The 19,932-nt window shown below is 36.7% G+C and overlaps 4 protein-coding genes across 6 annotated transcripts in view; 1 reads left to right on the top strand and 3 right to left on the bottom strand.

The window, feature by feature from the left end:
* The window catches only part of LOC135941327 (uncharacterized), a 6,372-nt gene extending 2,283 nt beyond the window's left edge, over positions 1-4,089 (bottom strand). Inside the window, exons 1-11 of the mRNA XM_065486714.1 lie at positions 3,870-4,089; positions 3,601-3,801; positions 3,352-3,540; positions 3,227-3,296; positions 3,048-3,174; positions 2,799-2,987; positions 2,497-2,737; positions 2,256-2,435; positions 2,090-2,190; positions 1,961-2,034; positions 161-167 (exon numbers count right to left, since the gene is read on the bottom strand). Coding sequence (XP_065342786.1) covers positions 161-167; positions 1,961-2,034; positions 2,090-2,190; positions 2,256-2,435; positions 2,497-2,737; positions 2,799-2,987; positions 3,048-3,174; positions 3,227-3,296; positions 3,352-3,540; positions 3,601-3,801; positions 3,870-4,059 — 1,569 coding nt within the window. The 5' untranslated portion in view covers positions 4,060-4,089. The remainder of the gene's footprint in view (positions 1-160; positions 168-1,960; positions 2,035-2,089; positions 2,191-2,255; positions 2,436-2,496; positions 2,738-2,798; positions 2,988-3,047; positions 3,175-3,226; positions 3,297-3,351; positions 3,541-3,600; positions 3,802-3,869) is intronic.
* Positions 1-9,041, top strand: part of LOC135941375 (uncharacterized) — a 26,970-nt gene extending 17,929 nt beyond the window's left edge. Inside the window, exons 1-4 of one of the 3 annotated variants that reach the window (XM_065486863.1) lie at positions 7,336-7,454; positions 7,608-7,835; positions 7,895-8,081; positions 8,668-9,041. In XM_065486863.1, coding sequence (XP_065342935.1) covers positions 7,655-7,835; positions 7,895-8,081; positions 8,668-8,887 — 588 coding nt within the window. In that variant the 5' untranslated portion in view covers positions 7,336-7,454; positions 7,608-7,654 and the 3' untranslated portion in view covers positions 8,888-9,041. Of the gene's footprint in view, positions 1-7,335; positions 7,466-7,607; positions 7,836-7,894; positions 8,082-8,667 lie in introns of those variants that run through there. The other 2 variants (XM_065486865.1, XM_065486866.1) reach the window with 2 other exon arrangements.
* On the bottom strand, positions 4,615-5,856 carry LOC135941326 (cytochrome P450 4C1-like). The gene is made up of 6 exons (XM_065486712.1): positions 5,736-5,856; positions 5,469-5,666; positions 5,168-5,408; positions 4,917-5,096; positions 4,757-4,857; positions 4,615-4,707 (listed from the first exon to the last, which is right to left on the bottom strand). The coding sequence occupies exons 1-6, from the start codon at positions 5,844-5,846 to the stop codon at positions 4,615-4,617; spliced, it is 924 nt and encodes a 307-aa protein (XP_065342784.1). The 5' UTR covers positions 5,847-5,856.
* Positions 9,019-19,932, bottom strand: EloB (elongin B). The gene is made up of 4 exons (XM_065486867.1): positions 19,774-19,932; positions 14,752-14,845; positions 14,536-14,680; positions 9,019-9,611 (listed from the first exon to the last, which is right to left on the bottom strand). Exons 1-4 carry the CDS (start codon positions 19,774-19,776, stop codon positions 9,500-9,502), a joined length of 354 nt encoding a protein of 117 aa, XP_065342939.1. The 5' UTR covers positions 19,777-19,932; the 3' UTR covers positions 9,019-9,499.

The raw sequence follows: 19,932 nt of genomic DNA, 5'->3' as shown, positions 1-19,932 counted from the left end.
TATTCCAGATAGTCAAGAGATCAATATATATAACCAAATAACAATTATTATTCCGATCAATTTGATCCTGCTTTTGTTGATAATGTGCAGGAATTCGTGCAAAATGTTAAAATGAATAAAGGCTGCGGTGCCAAAATCTCGCGACTTATATTCCACATACCTTTTGCCTGAAACATATTTTTAGTACGATTATTTGGGGTGAGGGGTATAATGTGTATCATAATGTTATAATAACCATCTGAAGAAATGAGTCCTTAGCCCACCCAACTGTTAAACATTTTATAGCTTGTGCTCTTGGTGTAATGATATATTTTCTCTGCGTGTTTTGCTTAACCCACTGTCAGGCTTGCCAAATTCAGATCTCATAATCTGAATATTTTGGCCGTATATAATTTTCCAAGTCATTCCGAGTTAGCAAGTTAAATATCGCTAGATACCGTAATGCGCGATAAATTATAAAATAATTTGTAATTGATTTTGAATAACACCTATTTACTAACTGAGTCTTTGTCAAATGTATCTGTAATCAGCGGATATGACATGGAATTATAAAATTTTTCTAACTCGCTATTAACCCTAGCATCCTTTCTGCTTTTCAGCACGAAGAACGCTATTGGCAGCATGCGAAATGCAAAAGTCCGCATTTCAAACGAAAGAGCGAGTAAAACACCATGTTTGGTGTAGCAGAGAAATATTAAAGGGGAAACGAGTATTTTCAGTAATTCCCTCTCGCGAAACAGTTTTTTTCAGTCGCTTAACATCATACAAATCCGTGCCGGATCAAAACCTGTCAGGCGCGCCGGTGGGATTTCCCCATTGCGCTCATCCTCAAGCATTTAACATTGACCTTACAGTCCACCTCCCAACGTAATGCAAGCGTCTGATCTCGCACAAAAATTAAATTGCATAGTACAATTTTTGCAGAACATGTAGGGTAAAGTCGTCTAATGCATTGATTGTCCTGAGTCAATAAGGGTTGTATAATAATGAAAAATACATATTTATCCTTATCGCTCTCTTCATCTGCACAAATTTTTATCAGGTGTTGTAAAACTACAAAAAATAGCAACTGTCTAATTGATTTATCCATAAAATAAGCACGCTGATTGTGAGACAAGAGTTGAAACAAAATACTACGCTTATATAAACTCTTGCAGATTTCTACTGAAATTCAATTGATTTTTTTAAGGAATTCATGCAAATGCTTAAAATGAATGCTGATTTTAAAACCATCCAATGCGTGATTGATTCGATTTGTCAACAAATTATGACACTAAAAATTAAAATAATTCAAGAAGCTCTAATCCTCTAAATTAAAGTAATAACATTAAATGTTGAGTTATTCACTTGTCAAAAATTTTAGTTTCATGCAATTGAACATGTTTAAATTTCCTGATTAGCGCAAAAGTCATACCACATTATGAGTATCTTCTAAATTCGCTTTCTAAATCTCGGGATCCTTTGTGGATAAATAAAAAAAATATTGAAAAGTAGCAGTAGATACAATACAGCACAATAATTCCCGTTATTAAAATAGAAGCAGGGCTAGTAATAATATGCATTGTTGCTTATGCAAATTTACGTAGCGAGTTGTGGGCTTGAGAGTACAACTAAACTATTATAATAATTAACGGACGTTGTGGAGGGAAAGAGAATGCTGTTTATTGTTTTCATACATTGGATGTATGTACGACTAAACCTGGCAAAAAATAATCCTGTCGTTTAGAACAGCAAAATTTTACTTTAGATCAATTAGGAAAGAGTGTGTAGTTTTGATAGAGCCAACAAAATTAAAATGCTGAGTCAGGATAGTCCTATAAATTATAGCCTTTATTTCCTTTATATATTTCACATTTATACTGAGTTGATTATACGCGAGATATTGTGATAAATAATGGGAAAAAATAAGTTACTTATAACTTTTTTGCCAACAACTACTAAATTAATCTATTTTAGTCGCAGGTTTAAATGGTGAGCACCGCGATCTCGAAGTCGCACCGTCAGTCCATTCTGCGGCTTCAACACCAAAGCAAGCTGATAAAAATAAAATATAAGTAAAATGCGCTAATACCGAGCTACAAAAAGTCACCTCAATTTTTACTTCGTCAATTGAATGCGCAGCCTCAACCTCAAAATGGCGCAATATTGTGGACACCACCGCCTTTTCCTCAAGAAGAGCAAACTTTTGTCCTGAAAAATATTTAAACCGTGCAAATCAAGGATTAAAATATATCATTTTAAAAGTTGAAGAAAACCTATGCAATTTCTGGGGCCTGCGCTAAATGGAATATAAGAAAACGGGTGTCTCCCAGCACAGTTCTCCGGCAAAAATCGGTCAGGGTCAAATTTCTCGGGATCGGGAAAGTTATCTGGATCTCTATGAAGAATAAATAGGTTGATGGAAGCCGTAACGCCAGCAGGGGCAATACGCCCGTCTGAAAATGTCAATGAAAATTGCACTTATCAACTAAACTCGGTACAGCATCAATATTTAACCATGAAAATGAACATCCTCACGGAGCTGTCGCTCAAAGAAAGGAGCACTTGGGTAGAGTCTCAGCGTTTCTTTAATGCACCGTTCAAGATATTTCAACTCGGCCAAATCGCTCATCGTTGGCGCGCGTCCGGAGCTGCCAAAAACCTGGTGTAACTCGTCCACGACCTTATTTTGGATCTCAGGGTATGTGCCAAGGATAAATAAGACCCAACAACAGGCGGCTGTCACGGTGTCATATCCCTGGACGAAATTAAATAAATTTTTTCAACAATTTATCTGGCTAAATTGTATTTGCACTTACCGCGGCCATGAATGTGTTAACTTGATCCCTAATATCTTTGTCGGTCATGAGACTTTCGTTCTCGTCCTGAGCCTTCAATAAGGTGTCAATGAAAGCCAAATTTTTCCGTTTTACCTCAATATTTTCGCCTCTTTCTTTGATACAGTCTGTTGTCATATTTTTCAACAAATTTCTCCTTTCTTTAATAACCTAATTAAAAGTTTGGTTTTGATAATTAATTTGCTACCTTTTCCTAATGTACATCAATACCTTGTTGGTGTAAACATCAACAATTTTTACTGCTTGCTCAGTTCTTTTCTTCACGCTGGAAAACTTGTATAGGAAATCATTCCTCAGCAATGGAGAGACGAAGCGCTGCAAAAGAAGCCGCACGAGCCTTTAAAAATACATCTAAATAATTGCTAAAATTAATCAGAATTAATTTTTACTCTGTTACGGCTTTGACGTAGGTTGACTCTTGTTGCAGCTGAGCATTTAATGTGGTGCCCATTGAACTCTCTAAGTATGATAAAATTGTTTTGTCAGCAAGAAAAAATATAAACAGTAATTTTACCACAAACAATATCAAAAGCGCACAGAGACAAGGGATCAAACAAATTCACAGGCTTGTTCGAGTCAGAAAATTCTTGCAGTTTTCCAACCAAAATGCTACTGTTTTTGTTAATTATGTGAAGGAATTCTTGCAGAATGGTAAAGTGAAAGGCTGGTGCTAAAATCTTCCTATTCACTTGCCACTTTTTGCCTGAAACACATTTTTTGTCAACAAAGGATCTATGTACAAATTGTAAAACAAAAATATTACCACTTGAAGAAATAAGTCCTTGGCCCAACCAACTGTCAAATATCTTGTAGTTAGTGCTCTTGGTTTGATGCTGCGTTCCTTGCAAAATTTTTTCAGCGTATTTTGCCTTCCCTATTGTTAGCCTTGGCGAATTCAGGTCCCAAAGTCTGAATATGTGACCGTAATTCTTCAAGTCATCAGTGGTTATCAAGTTAAATAACGCTAGATATCGCAACGTAAGGCATGTTACAGTTGTTGCACTATTTAAATAATTTTTGAGGATTATTTACCAACTGAGTTTTTGCCGATGAATCTAAAAGATGTTCCGATCAGCGGGAGAGACACAGGCCCGTCGAATTTTTCCAATTCTTTCTTAATCCTGGGATCCTTTTTGGTTTTCAGCACGATGAACGCAATTGGCAATACAAAAAATACGAATGCCCGTAGCCCAAATGCAAGAGCGAGTAACAACAGTTCCATGATTAGTGTTCTAGAAAAATTAAGAGTGAATCTTCGCCGTTGCTTACAACCAGTTATATAAGGGGCCAGGTACAAATTGTTGAGCTAATTTAAGGGTGGGGAAAACCAGTTTGTTAGAGATATTTGTTTCACATCGCCAAACAGTTAATTTTCCATTCGCTTATATAATATGTCATTAATCAAGTGTCAGAAAAACCTGTCGGCGTACCGGCGGGCTCTCTCCCTTTGCACTGAACCATCCTAATTCCTTTAACATTGACCTGACTCGCTTCTCCCAATAATCTTTTCGGGTCAGCTATTGCTGAAATGGATTGAATGCGTCAATTTTCGTGGAAGATTCAAACGAGCTATAAAGATCCAGTTCCGTTTTAGTCATGAAGTACATTTTGTGCTATCTAGTTCACCTAGTTAATTTAAAAAATATTAACTTTGAACGCCTTCAATATACATATTTTAAGGCAATGTACCAAAACATTTTGCAGTATACGCAAGGAAAAGTCTGCTCTTATTGTCTGTTATTATTTTATGATAAATACAAACACCTTTTCTAGTTTTTTAGTTCAATCGTAATTTTAAATCATCTGCTCCGCGGTCTCGAAGTCGCACCTTGAGCCCGTTCTGCGGCTTCATAACCAAAGCAACCTGATGCTAAATAAATTAAGTAAAATGCACTACGCTTTTGACTACAAAAATTCACCTCAATTTTTACTTCATCAATTGACTGCGCAGCCTCCACCTCTAAATGGCGCAAAACTGTAGACACAACCGCATTTCCCTCGAGCAGAGCAAATTTTTGACCTGAAAAATTTTTATCCGTGAAATGCAGGCCTACTAAACCTTGAAATTTGATGAAAAACCTATGCAATTTCTGGGCCCAGCGCTAAATGGTAAATAGGAATGTGGGTGTCGTCGAGCACAGTTCTCCGGCAAAAATCGGTCGGGATCGAACCTCTCGGGGTCGGGAAAGTGCTCTGGATCTCTGTGAAGCATAAATAGGTTGATGGATGCTGTGACTCCAGCTGGAGCGACTAGTCCATCTTCATAACATGCAGTAGAAATAAAATTATTTTACCACTTGAAATATAGTTAACAATTAATATCAATTTACCGTGAAAGTGAATATACTCTCGGATCTGTCGCTTGAAGAATGGAAACGTTGAATAGAGTCTCAGGGTTTCTTTGATGCACCGCTCAAGATATTTTAGCTCGGCTAAGTCATTCATTGTAGGTGCGCGTTTTGAGCTGCCGAAAACCTGATGCAACTCGTCCACAACCTTTTTTTGGATCTCGGGGTATGTGCCTTTGATAAGAAGGGTCCAGCAACTGGCGGCCGTCACGGTGTCATTTCCCTGGAAAAGTTAAGAGGATTATATTGTCGCATATAGAAATAAAGTTGCAAAATTAATTACCGCGGCCTTAAAAGTGCTGACTTGATCCCTGATGTCTTTGTCGGTCATGAGACATCTGTTCTCTTCTTGGGCCTTTAGAAGAGTGTCAATGAAAGCCATGTTTTTCCGTCTTAATCCCACATTATTATTTTCTTCTACGTCACCAAAAGACTCTGCTTCCTTCAAAGTTTTTAGGTAATTTCTCCTTTCTTCTATTACCTGGTTAAAATGTTGCAGTCAAAATTCAATTTTGCTGCCAGAATTCAACTCAAAAAAATCATTCAATACCTTGCTAGTGTAATCTTCAACAATTTTTGCTGCTTGCTCAGTTCTTTTCTTCACGCTAGAAAACTTGTAAAGAAAATCAACCCTCAGTATTGGAGAAAGATACCGCTGCATCAGGAGCCGATCAAGTCTGTAAAGAAATTCATTTAATTGCTGGCGATGTTCAGAACGAATATTTTACTCGTTTTGTTAAGTGTTTTGCCGAACCAATTATCAGCTTTGCTGAATTCATGTCCCAAACTCGGAATATGTTGCCATAACTCTTCATATTGTCATTGAAGAACATTTTGAATAGTGCTAAAATGCTTGTCTTTTGAAAGTGCAATATTTTGTTTCGCGTATATTATCAACAGAGTCTTTGCCGAAGTACATGTAAGATGTGCCGATCAGGGATATGATACGGGCCCTCCAAATTGCTCCAAGTCTCTCTTGATTCTTGGATCTTTTCTAGTTTTTAGCATGAATAACACAATGGGCAGTACAAGAAACACTAACGCCCGCAATCCAAGTAAAAGAATGGATAACAACAACCCCATGTTTGGTGTTGCCGACATGAAATTAGAGTGAAGCTGTGGAGCAGAGCTCTGATTTTATGAGATAAACAAAAGCGATGATGAGTATATAGAAGGGGGAAAACGAGTTATTTCCAGTTTTTGCATTCCAAGATCGCGAAGCAGCTATTTTCCTGCCAATTTAATTTATATATATGATTAATATGCTAGACCGGCGCGTCGGGCGCTCCTTAATCTAGGCGTCTCACAAGCAAACGGAAAAAATAATCCGCAAGTCCAGCACTGAATATTGTGTGTAAATTTTGCTGTTGATAATTAACATCAGTAACATCCTATCCTTGTTCATTTTGTCTATACATTTAATTTTTTTGTCAGACCAAAACTTAATTTTGCCGGTCTGTGCCCTTCTTAGCAGTTCAGAAGGCACTGCGATATTATATGTTTTTCGGTTTGATTTTTATTTCAATACAATCATTTATATTATTATTTATTTCATATTAATAATGGTTCATCAACTTCTTGTTGATTATGTTCATCGTAATGTTACAGATAATTATAGGATTATCTTTTAAAAAATATCCATGTCAAATGCAAAATATTTGCATACATGTAGCATGTATGTTAAAGGCGACATATATTAACTTGCAGTTCACTAACACTACCTATGAATAATTATTACCACAAAAAATTCGAATTGGATCTCTTTGCATGACTTATTTATTTTAAATATAGGTATTACTCAAAGTCATTTTTATTCTGCCCCTTTTAACTCAATAATTATGATCCTAAAAATTGTTATAGAGGATAGAAACTATCAATAATTAATAGGCATGGCTGTAGAACATGACTTGAGTTAAATTTTAACTTAAAAACGTTACAAAAAATAACAATAAAATTGAGTTCTAATGCCGACGAATTTTTCAATGAACGGCTGTTAATAATTCTTATTATTTCATTGTGATGTTAATATGCCGGAAAATTTAAATTCAACTTAACCAATTTAATTTTACTGTGTATAAATATAGAAGCAACGCACATGCGGCTTTCCCGCGCTTTGTGCTGCTCCCACTTTCAAATATATCAGCCGTTGCCACTTCCAGCAACAACACGCCGGCAGTCCCTGCTGGTCCCTGCTGATTCAGATAAATATTTTGATTACGTATTACGTGCATTGTTCCACACACAAACAACTTGTTCGCCTCTGTATAAGGTTACTTGCTTGTAATTTGAATTTCATTTTTCCTGCTCACATTTAGCTTAGAGCCTGTACTATTTCATCGGCATTTTATATATTTTATAGAAGTCGACTATGTTCTTATTGATTTGTTTTCGAGCTGTATGATTTTCAAACTTTTTTTTGCAGATGGTTTCTCGGAATTCAAGTGACTGACTGTCTACGCCAGTTCCAGCATGGATTCGAGGTGTGTTTTTTCGCCTTCGCCGGCCTCGTCAACTAATTCACAGCCCATTGACGATGAGATGAACAGAGAGACCATTATAATTTATATGTGCAAAAACTGCAAGTCGATTGTCGGCAACGACAGGTTCAAGATTGATATTCAAAATGATGGAAAGATAATCTTTTTTACTGGTTAGCACAGCATTTTTAGAAATTTTTGTATTTTGTGACTAATTTGGAAGGTATCGCAGAACTGGACAACTGCCTCATGGAGAGCTCGGTGAAAACGTCCAGACAGGTCTTCGACATGAAGTGCCGCTTCAGAAACGTCGAATGCGCGCAGTGCCATCGCCACCTTGGCAGACAGTATTGCGAAGTGACGGAAAAATTCAAACAATTCCTTGGACTCATTGGCATCGCCGTGTCTGAAATTTCCTCGTGAGTTAATCTCGTCTCCGTTTGAAAAAACGGTGAAACTGGTTTTGCCTGAAAATTGGAATGCCCCAAAATAATTCATTGATCAGCTGGGTTTACAAAATCCCATTTTAAAGACTACTCGTTAAAAAATGTGATATTATCAGCTTTGAGTATTGTAAATTAAAATCCGCATAAAGCAATGTCTTCTCGATTTCGCTATTATTGAATTTTTAGGTTATATTAAATAATTCTCTTGGGGATTCTGTTTCTGTTTTAGAAGTGGCCGTTTTTTAAAGTGTCTTTGAGCCCTAATGATAGCAGCGGGCCTCATTCAAGGTCAAGGGTCCTGTAATTTTTGATACCTGAAGAAGACTTATATCAGGTACCAAACTAAACGTTCTTCTTTTTTTAAATGGAACTGACTGTTTATTTAAGTAGCCAAATCAAGGCGTTGGTATACCCAGCCTTAAAAGTTGAAAAAAATTGTCCACGTTCGATGCTATGCGAAAAAATTGAGAATTCCGCACAGTTTCGGGCCTTTTTTGGCATTCCTTTTGTTGGGCAAAACCATTGTGACTGAAAAACAGCTTCTAATTGTATGCCTCAGGACCAGCATGCAGGTGCCGAGACTCCCAAAGGTCGACGTCAGTGGCTCCGAGCTAGAAAAGAGGGTCAAACTGCTCGAGGACAAGATCAACGGGATGACCCAGCAAATTGAAGATCTGGCATGCGTCTGCATTGATGCCTGCAAAGACAGGGTTGGAATCAAAGAAGCTGTGGCAAATTTACTAGTGCTTATTTCCAAAGAACTCGGGCAAGACGATTAGCTTAATTTTCAGTTAATTGTGTATTACGACCCGTAGGTTGTTGATTGCATATTACCATAAACGCTGTGGCTGACACGAATCCTTGCGATATTATACCTAAATTGTGTTAAAATAAAATAAATCAAGGGATGTGATGATGTAAGAAACTCCTTTATTGTAATTAGTTTGTTTAGCCAGACCACTGAAAATCTCATTTTACCTTAATAATAGTTGAAACAATTTAAAAGATCCAACGACTTCAAATCATTCATTGGTCTTCAAATTTTTGTCTTTGAGAATGTATTGACCGACATCCTTTACATAACTAACAATCGCCAACACATCAGGCTTACACCAATATGACCACAATTCGTGTCAATTCTATTATTATTTTCGTGTGTTCTCAAAGAGAAGGTGAATATTACTGGAAACGTAAAATGCAAATTATAAACATATTGAGAAATTTACTTCTGAAGCGATTAAAACAGGTAAAATTTGGATCTGAAATTTGAAAAGCACTTTCCCGTGAAATTTTCCCCTTGCATCTCATCAAGCTGCTAATAAATATTGATAACAATTTTTTTGATGAATTTAACTTATCAAAAGCAGGGGAATTCGAAGTTTAAATACGATTTACGCAGCTTGTTCTTGTCCATTAGCATCCTGCGACTTCATTACATCAGGCAGCTCAGGTGGAGTTGAGTAAGGACACAGTTCCAAATCTTCGAACTCTCCGGAACTCAACCTGAAATTAAGGCAAACTTATTTATCTGCGGAGGATCATAGCTCTACGTTACAAATTATCGACGTCCATATCATGCATAATTTGGTATGAAGAAAAATATGTATAAATTCACCAGTTGCATAAACCTTAAGTGTTCGAAGCCGCCAACAGATGGCGCCACCGTAGACTTTTGATTTTAAGGCACTGCCGCTGCGATTTCAGACTCAATCTAGCTACTGTGCATTCTTCAATTAATTTGCTAATTTTTGACGTGCTGTAAACCAAAATCGGTTCAGCCAATCGCCGTAGAATCGTGAAAAACTATTTTTTGAAATAAAAAAATCTTTCCCTACGTTTCTACGGCGAATGGCTGAACCGATTTTGGTTTTCAGCACGTCAAAAATTAACAAATTAATTAAAAAAAGCAATATAGCTAGATTGAGTCTGAAATCGCAGCGGAAATGCCTTAAAACCGCTTAAAACAAAAATTTTAAGAAAGTCTGTGGTTGCGCCATCTGTTGGCGGCTTCAATAACTAAGGGTTTATACGGCTGGTCAATTGAGGAAAATTATTATTTTGACGATTTTCGCGATAGGATTAAGGGTAATTGTCAATTTTTACCGACTTAATTTGCCCATCCTGAATTTTACATATGTTGTTAGGGGTGTTTCATAGTGTGTAACCTGAAATTTTGAGCAAAAAATTCGGGGGCTCTTTTTGGGAAATCGCGATTTTCGAAAATTGAAAAGTTGAGATAGTAACTTCGAAATATCAAGGTATCTTCGGTCCAGATTGGAATTTTGATGTGGTTTTTTCACCTCCAGGCGTAACTTTTTGAGTAGAACATGTTTGCCATTGGTAAAAAATTTGTAGGTCAAAGGTCAAGGTCACAAATTCGCATGCAAAATGTTCAATTAAAAATATCACAAAATACGCCCCCTCGGATTTTTTTTCATGAAAACGTAAAAAATGTAGCCCTGAATGCGTAGAATCAAATGGTCAAGAGAAATCGATGGGCACTTTCATAAATCGCGAGATATTTTGAATTTAAGGATTCGTGTTGAGCGTCCGGCACGACGACAACATCATCCGGCGATTTTGTTTTCGTCATTTACGTCGGAATTTGATCTGTAACCCCACATGTTATGCATATGATTACCTAGAATAATAAACGAGCTTTTTAGTGGTGTGCTTAAAATTTGTTCTGGTCTCAAACTTTTCAAATAATAGCGGTGCGCGAAAAGAAAATATAAAATTTTCAAATATTGACATTTTTGCAAATCTCAAATCTCGGGTTCTAACCATCAGAATTGCAAAAACTACCCACCGTTGGACTCGTCTCGACCTGCCCTGACCAGCTGAAAGGTTTAGGGGTGCTTTTTACCCCCTACCCCTAAGACGCTACATTTTTTTACCTTTTTCGAGGGGGTTGAAGTATATAAACTTAGGGGTAGGGGGTAAAAGCACCCCTTAACCTTTCAGCTAGTCAGGGCAGGTCGAGACGAGTCCAACGGTGGGTAGTTTTTGCAATTCTGATGGTTAGAACCCGAGATTTGAGATTTGCAAAAATGTCAATATTTGAAAACTTTCTATTTTCTTTTCGCGCGCCGCTATTTCTTGAAAAGTTTGAGACCAAAAAAAAATTTAACCACACCACTGGAAAGCTAGTTTATTTTTCTAAGTAATCATATGCATAACATGTGGGGTTACAGATCAAATTCCGACGTAAATTACGAAAGTAAAATCGCCGGATGATATTGTCGTCGTGCCGGACGCTCGACACGAATCCTTAAATTCAAAATATCTCGCGATCTATGAGAGTGCCCATCGATTTCTCTTGACCATTCGATTCTACGCATTCAAGGCTACATTTTTTACGTTTTCATGAAAAAATCCGAGGGGGCGTATTTTGCGATATTTTTAACCAAACATTTGGCATGCGAATTTGTGACCTTGACCTTTGACCTACAAAATTTTGACCAACGGCAAACTTGTTCTACTTAAAAATTTACGTCTGGAGGTGAAAAAATCTTATCAAAATTCCAATTTTGACCGAAGATAACTTGATATTTCGGATTTACTATCTGAAGTTTTCAATTTTCGAAAATCGCGATTTCCCAACAAAAGCCCCCGAATTTTTTGCTCAAAATTTCAGGTTACAGACTATGAAACATCCCTAACAACATATGTAAAATTCAGGATGGGCAAATAAAGTCGGTAAAAATTGACAATAATTACCCTTAATCCTATCGCGAAAATCGTCATTGATTATTCAGATACATGCATGATACTGATTTTCTGGATTTCGCTTAAGTGTGCTGGCCTCTGTAAACAAGGGTTTTAAACACTACGAAATCTAATGAAAAATATTTTCCGACACGAATTAAAATTTGTGGAATGTGCGGTACTTGGAAAAAATGTGTTTGCCAGCAAAAGAGTCAGAATACTCGCTGCACAAGTTGTCATGAGGTACTAAAACGTTGATTTTTTTTCATTTAAGAGAGTTGTGCTGTACACAATGTAATCTATAATTATGCATAAATTTTGCAGAATAGATTTTTCATTTTAAAACTAAATTCAAAATAAAATTTAAGTTATTTATTATGTGTTGCTGACAAATAAAATATCGATTTATACACGAATAAAGTATCAGTAAACAATTATGCATAATAATGATGGTAATTGGCGTTATTTCTAGATTTCAGGAAGTTAACTTCAAAAAAATTAAACCCAAAAATTATATTTTTTACTTTTTGGGTTCTTTGTATCTTCAAATCTTGGGTTCTAAGTTCTAATCATCAGGAATTGCATAGTAATAATTTGCAGCATAGGCAGCATAGCGGTAATTTTGCTGTTAACTGCAACTGCGGTTGTGGTCAGGACGGCTGTGGTTGTGGTTTTTCTATTTTAAAAAAGGCGCGGTAATAAAAGTTTAGACAGTGGAATATTTAACTTTATAGTAAATACCACACAATGCTCTAATAGATACATAATTACCATCATTATTATGCATAAGAGTTGCATACTAGAATATAAATCTGCATTTTGTTTGTCAGGAACTCATCATAATGACTTAATAAATTTTTTTATGAATGTAGTTTTGAAACGAAAAACCTATTCAGCGACATTTATGCATATAGATTAATATTATGTACATTTAAAAAAAAATAAACGTTACTCTTTAATAATTAACACGCATGGTTCGCAAAAATGCACGCACAATTTGTACAGTGAATATTATAAATATTTTGGTGGCATGGATTTCTTTAAAAATGGAAGCCAGAATATTTGCAAATTAAATTTGCATTTAAAATTGTGGCTTACCATTTAACAACATCCCATAAGGTGTTTAAATATGATAACGGGACAATCGAACCCGGATTTCTCAAAAGTGATTAAAATTTATTGAGCTTTTATTAAAAATCTACCAGCGTAGTTAAAAATCAGGTGCTTGATATCTCTACCCCTATATCTATGTTAAGAGGCTGCAATAAATTGCAAATATTAGACGAAAGGTTTTAAAGCAAATCGCGAAATTCCTTTGCAAAACATGCATGCATCATGAGGGGCCCCATAAAAGGAATACGCTTTTCGGCGTTCCATTGCGCATAGACAAATTTTTTTTATATAAGCTTTTAAAGCACAAAAAGTTCTAACTAAAGCCACTGACAGCTGTTCTGTGCTCTAAACATGCTGGCAACAAAACAGTTTTTCCCCCCTCCTGAAAAATTTAAGTTTTGCATTTTGCGCAACTTCTGCGCGTCGACCAAAAAAAGTTGTGCAACATCGACGGGTAGACCAAACAAAGTTGCGCAACTTCTACGGGTGGACCAAAAAAAGTTATGCACTTTTTGCGGGACCAGGACGATAGTATGTTTGTATTTATAAATATGAGAGCTAAGAATTAATTAATTAACTTATAAGTGATCAACGCAGATGTTGTCTACTTTCGATTTTAAAATTTTTGGCGGGAAATCGGGAGCGGGAAGAATCGGGAAATAAGAGTCGGGAGCGGAAATTCCCGGGAAAAATATTTGGTAAGGGCACCAGGAAATGCCGGTAACAGGGAACATTTTTTCGGGACCGGTACTCCCAGGGAGAAAAATTTGCTACCGAAGAAGGCACTAGTTTATACAACTGGTCAATTGAGGAAAATTATTATTTTAAAAGTTAAGAAAAGGGAACCATTCTAAATAAGATATCACCAGGGGTATAAAATATAGATGGACGAAATTTTATCTCAGCTACCAATTATACTTGGACTATTAAATGATAACCAATTATGCAATTAATTTTTAAACCACCAAATTGGCCAGTTGCATAAACCCTTAGTTATTGAAGCCGCCAACAGATGACGCAACCACAATCTTACTTAAATATTTTGTTTTAAGCAGTTTTAAGGCATTTCCGCTGCGATTTCAGACTCAATCTAGCTATTTTGCTTTGTTTAATTAATTTGCTCATTTTTGACGTGCTGAAAACCAAAATCGGTTCAGCCATTCGCCGTAGAAACGTTGGAAAAGATTTTTTTATTTCAAAAAATAGTTTTTCACGATTCTACGGCGATTGGCTGAACCGATTTTGGTTTACAGCACGTCAAAAATTAGCAAATTAATTGAAGAATGCACAGTAGCTAGATTGAGTCTGAAATCGCAGCGGCAGTGCCTTAAAATCGAAAGTCTACGGTGGCGCCATCTGTTGGCGGCTTCGAACACTTAGGGTTTATGCTACTGGTGAATTATGCAATTAATTTTCAAACCACCAAATTGACTCAAAATCCATGGGTTAGCTTTGTTATTTATCTCTTAGGCTATTGTGTGATTGGAATTTTCAGTAAAAAAGTTAAGAAAGAATTTTCAGACCAAAATTGTTATAAAAGCTAGAAAAAAATGCGATATTTAACTGATCATACAAAAGATAGGAATTTTTATAATTAAATCTTCACCTGAATGTCAGTCCAATGGAAGTGGGATTCTGGGCCTTTGAAGTGGTAGCATTAAACCCGTAGTCCTGGAGAGTTTTGGCATCTTCCATGATAGCAGAGTTGGTTGTGTACAACCTTTGGTCTGCTGGAGGCACCTTTGTGATACCTAAGGTAAAAATTTCAAAGGTAAAGATTAATTAATCTTGCTCTCTGATCAATAATCGAAAGAAGACTCACCCTCGACAATCTTTTTGAGTTCCAGGACTGTCGCACTATCCTTGCAGTCTGTGAAGATGGTTGTCTTTTTTCTGCGAATGACCAGGAACACGTCCTATGGATTGCAAGAAGACAATTAGTGAGGCAAATCATAAGCTTAATGATATAGGAATTTATTTATCCGACCGATTGAAGTGAATATATCAATAAATGCATGCCAAAGAAAACAGAACAGCTCCACTCTTGCTTTTTGCCTTGTCATATATTAAGTACAAATTGGGTTAAAGCAGCTCCAGTAGCTTTGAGCATTTATGCCTAAATCCTTGGACAACAGCAAACAGGGTTCCGAATTTTCCCCACCCGGATAAAACCCACCCGGGTTATATCGGGTTTAACGAGGCTAATAAACCCAATAAAACCCACTATTGTACCCAAGGCTTTAATATTTTTAGTATCAAAAATAAAAAAATGCTGGAAAATAAAAAAATTGTTTTTTGGCTGTTTTTTTAACGCTGAAAAGGTAGTGCTGCATTTTTGCACATTGAATTATGTCCTTATTATCCATGAGGATTAAATTTCTTCGTTTCTTCAAAAAATGCAGTGAATAGCAAATTTGAAAAAAAAACAGAAAAACCCAAAAAACCATATTACCCCCAATAAAACCCAGGTAGGTCGGGCAAAATGTAAAAAACCCGGGTTTTTCGGAACCCTGAATGACATCAAATAATTTAGAACCAATTGAACAACTCGTGGCTTTTTATTTTTGCTAATATCAACCCGCACAGAAAATTATATTCCGAAAATATCCGGAATAATCTTGGGCTATTCGATTTTTATCCGAAAAGATTAATCCAAAAAAATAATCCAAGATTATTCCACGATTATTCCAGGTTAGCCACAGAATGTTTAAAGTTCACCCTTAAAATTAATCATCAGGAATATCCCTAGAATATTCCTGGCGGTGAAAATTTTAATAACCATGAATAAATATTCCAGGAACATTCTTTTGGATCATTCCAGGGTTAACCCAAAAAATTAATCTTATGAAATGTTCCAGAAATATTCTTTTGGATCATTCAAGGGTTAACCTAAAAAATTAAATATTTGAAAAGTGCGACCACTCGAGGTTGTTTTCATATTGAATATAATTAAAACCAGGCTTCATCCTCGTTGTCAAATTAAAGAGAAATTCGTCTTCTTTATTTCTCGACCAGTTTCGACGTCACCAAGTACGTCCTAATCATGAGTTACAATTACAATCAAATAACAAACAATACAATAATGTCACATCTAAAATCATATAAATTCCATACAATTTTTAAAAAACACCCACCTATTCATGAGGAACTTGAGGCAAGCTCCAAAGACCAAATGTAACAAATTCTAAGCCACCCCTTTGTTAAATAACACGCACATCTCACAGGTGGTAGGGAACCTTTTTGTTCCGTGAGCTAAATTTTCCCCTTTCAGCGCGTAAAATATTTTTCCACACATCACAAAGCAGGTGGCTTGGGTTACTAATAACGTTTTCTGAGCATTCCATTGCAACCGCCTCCAAAACTACCCTCTTCCACAAATTTGTTTCTTGCTTCAAAATAGTACAGATTAGATGAGCATAGGAGAGCCGTAGGAAAAAGCACTGGAAGCTCGACGAACAATGGTCTCCAGTTAGCGCGGCATGCACAGAAAAAAGGACATACGTTTGATTGGAAGAATGTGGAAATTTTGAAGCAAGAAACAAATTTGTGGAAGAGGGTAGTTTTGGAGGCGGTTGCAATGGAATGCTCAGAAAACGTTATTAGTAACCCAAGCCACCTGCTTTGTGATGTGTGGAAAAATATTTTACGCGCTGAAAGGGGAAAATTTAGCTCACGGAACAAAAAGGTTCCCTACCACCTGTGAGATGTGCGTGTTATTTAACAAAGGGGTGGCTTAGAATTTGTTACATTTGGTCTTTGGAGCTTGCCTCAAGTGCCTCATGAATAGGTGGGTGTTTTTTAAAAATTGTATGGAATTTATATGATTTTAGATGTGACATTATTGTATTGTTTGTTATTTGATTGTAATTGTAACTCATGATTAGGACGTACTTGGTGACGTCGAAACTGGTCGAGAAATAAAGAAGACGAATTTCTCTTTAATTTGACAACGAGGATGAAGCCTGGTTTTAATTATATTCAACACTAAAAAATTAACCTTATGAATATTCCAGGAATATTTATTCAAGATGCCCACTAGGATAATTTACTACTTCTACATATTTTTCGAGCGGTTATTAATTATTTAAAACTAAATACACGCGCATTCCACGTTTTTATAGATTATTCAAACTTGTCCGCGCAAAGAAATAATTTTCGCAAATATTTATTTATAATTTTTTGATGTTTTACTTAATTAAAATATTACAAACAAACAATTTATTGATTATTCAACTAAAATTCATGAAGCCCCAGAGTCAAAAATTGAAATTTTGCTATGAATTCATTTTAATAAACTTAATTATCATCACTAAATTCAAATAAATTGTCCTAATTAAATTTAACGACAAACGGGCAGATTTTTAAATAAAGATCTGATCATGACGAAGGACAAAAAGGGTTTTAAAAGAACGATTTTAGTCTGCGCGCGGTAGCGGCGGCTGCTCAAGCATGCACGCGCTTGCATGGAATGCCTTCTGCCTGCCTGTGTTATGGAGCGGGGGAGGGGGAGGGGGCGACGGGCAGCAGGACAGACAGGCAAGAAGAACAAGCAGGCGACTTCCACTTCCATAATTCCTGCTTCACTCTAACGAAAGAGTCAAGAGTCGTCAACGGCCGTTCAAAGTTAATGTTCAAAGTGTTTTGACGGACATCGGACATCGCTAGACGCCAAAAGTGATAGTGAAGGACAATCGGACGGCCGGCGGTTCGGACGGATTGCCTGGATGGGCTGGACAAGGACGCGTCGGACGCTTATTTGCCAACGGCTGCCGCGATCCTCAGTTTTGAGTTAGGCCTCAAGATAAACGTTACCGGCGCGTTAGAAAATTTTGTACATGGAAAAATTTCAGTTTCTGCCGGGCTTCACATCTGGCCAGTTCTTATGAGAATCCAACTAAAGTATTGTGGTCATATGAACTGGCGAGTTGTGTAGCCCAGTGGAAACTGTAATTTTTCCATAATTTTTCGTAACATGTATGTAATATTGTTTGGATGAAAATAAATTATGCAATATTTAAAGTAATAAATAATAAAGTTTGTTATTTAAATCAAAAATCCTAAATAAAAGCCATAAAATAGAAATAAAATAATAAATAATATTCCAGGGTTATTCTCTAGGAACAATCTAGGGTTAACTTTAAAAAATAATCAAGGGATAACTTATGTCACGCTTAAAGTTGTTCAAAGAATAATCGAAAGGTTAAACAAAATATTGTTCCATGAATAACCCAGGGTTAATCCAAGAGGCGGGAAATAATTCTTCTCCAAGGATATTCCTGGGTTATTCCAGGAATATTTTCTCTGATTAACCAAAAAGGTTAACCTTGAACAAGAAAAAGCGTGACATTAGTTAACTTTGGGATATAAAAAAGTCATTCCTGGCGGTTAATCTTTGGTGAAGTTGGTATGGCAGACTCACCATTTTCGCCCAACTCACACTTCTCGCTAGGATAGGGATTAACATTGAATCTTCCCATCAGAGCGAGAAGTGTGAGTGAGCGTAAAGTGTGAGTCCCCCATATAGCCCAGGGTTAACTTTGGAACATATTTTTCTGTGCGGAAGCGATGGCCTGATGCACGTTGAAATAGGTTTCAAGGAAGCTGACAATATGAGCTCTTTTTTTCTTTATTTACGAGATTTGACAGTGTGATCCTTCCAGTCCAATCGAAGTATTTTAATATTATTACTTATTGTTAGTTTCTACTGTTATTGTTCGTGGAAAATAACAAAATAAGGGGTTCCCTCGCCTTTTATTATGACAGGCTGTTTTTCGTAGCTTTTGTGCATTTACTTATTGTTAGTTTCTACTGTTATTGTTCGTGGAAAATAACAAAATAAGGGTTCCCCTCGCGTCCGAAAAACATCATTATTTATTTTCTAAAATCAGGGTGGTCATGGCCACTTGGCATTATATAAAATGAACCTTGACGGGGGGAGGGGGCTCATGGGGTTTGTCAGAAGAATGCATTGTTGTTGCTTCGGCCTTTGTTAGGAGAAGCAGAAGTGGGGGTGGTTTTGTGCAGGCCATCATGGATTTGGAGCATAAAAACAACAAAATCTGATGCAATAATGCTAGAATTTTCTGCAGGGAAACTTTACCTCATACATTGCTACATCAAGATAGACAAACAAATTACAAAATAAATAACAAGGCGAAGGAGAGGGGATTTTATGAAATTGGAATAGGGAGGTGATATTACTTAATTATGAATTACCCGAGCTTTTTTTTAAATTTTTTTAAAAGAATGAAACCAATCTGGTGTGTTGTTTTCAGTTTCCATAGGTCCACAATATCCATGCAAAAGAGGCATATATGTACTACTGTAAGACATACTCGCATGAAAAATTGACACTGTAACACGTTCAGAAATTTCTGGCATGTCATTCACCCCCAGGCGTGCCACGTGATACACCCCTAGATCTCGGACTGCGACTAAAACCTAAACCTTACAAACTGTTCAATTTATGAGCTAGCACGCTGCATAGCCGGAATACACGAGAAATAACAGAGCAGATTGACTTGCGTATTTTCAACTGGGTCATGCTTCAAAATCGAAAGAATGTTGGGCATGCCTTGCATGGCTAATGACCACCCGAGTGCATCTTTTGAGGCGAATAGTATGTAGAAGAAATAGATTACGTCGTTCGTCTCGAGAAAAAGGCCACAGCGACAGCTCAAAACTTGTGTATCTAAAATTTACAAGCCCGTATCCAAGATACATTAATGGCTGTTCGTTGTGCAACCACACTCACAAAGCAACTTCACTCCGCAATTACTACTCTACCTGCCGCTATCTACCAGCTAGATTAGCTCAAATATCTTGAGGGAGCATGCACACTTACCATTTTAACAATTGAAAGCAAAGTACTAAGCAGATGGAGGAACTAAATTGACGTTAGTCGCAGGTTGCTCAGCTAGATTCAGCACAAATTTTGGACTGATGTGACTTGTGTTTACAACGCGATTTCTCCTTCTCTCTTCTCTCTTGAATAGCTCTAGCT

This window comes from Cloeon dipterum, chromosome 3 (assembly GCF_949628265.1).
Source record: "Cloeon dipterum chromosome 3, ieCloDipt1.1, whole genome shotgun sequence".
NCBI lineage: Eukaryota > Metazoa > Arthropoda > Insecta > Ephemeroptera > Baetidae > Cloeon > Cloeon dipterum.
This window is presented reverse-complemented; position numbering and strand designations above follow the sequence as displayed.

Coding starts and splice junctions, on each gene's coding strand:
- LOC135941326 (XM_065486712.1), bottom strand. CDS start 5,846: ATGCAGCGGTATCTTTCTCCAATACTGAGGGTTGATTTTCTTTACAAG. Junction 5,667..5,735: donor TTGAAGATTACACTAGCAAG/GTATTGAATGAT, acceptor CATTTTAACCAG/GTAATAGAAGAAAGGAGAAA. Junction 5,097..5,167: donor AGAGTATATTCACTTTCACG/GTAAATTGATAT, acceptor CATGTTATGAAG/ATGGACTAGTCGCTCCAGCT.
- EloB (XM_065486867.1), bottom strand. Junction 14,681..14,751: donor ACTCAAAAAGATTGTCGAGG/GTGAGTCTTCTT, acceptor TTTTTACCTTAG/GTATCACAAAGGTGCCTCCA. Junction 9,612..14,535: donor TCCATTGGACTGACATTCAG/GTGAAGATTTAA, acceptor CCTTAATTTCAG/GTTGAGTTCCGGAGAGTTCG.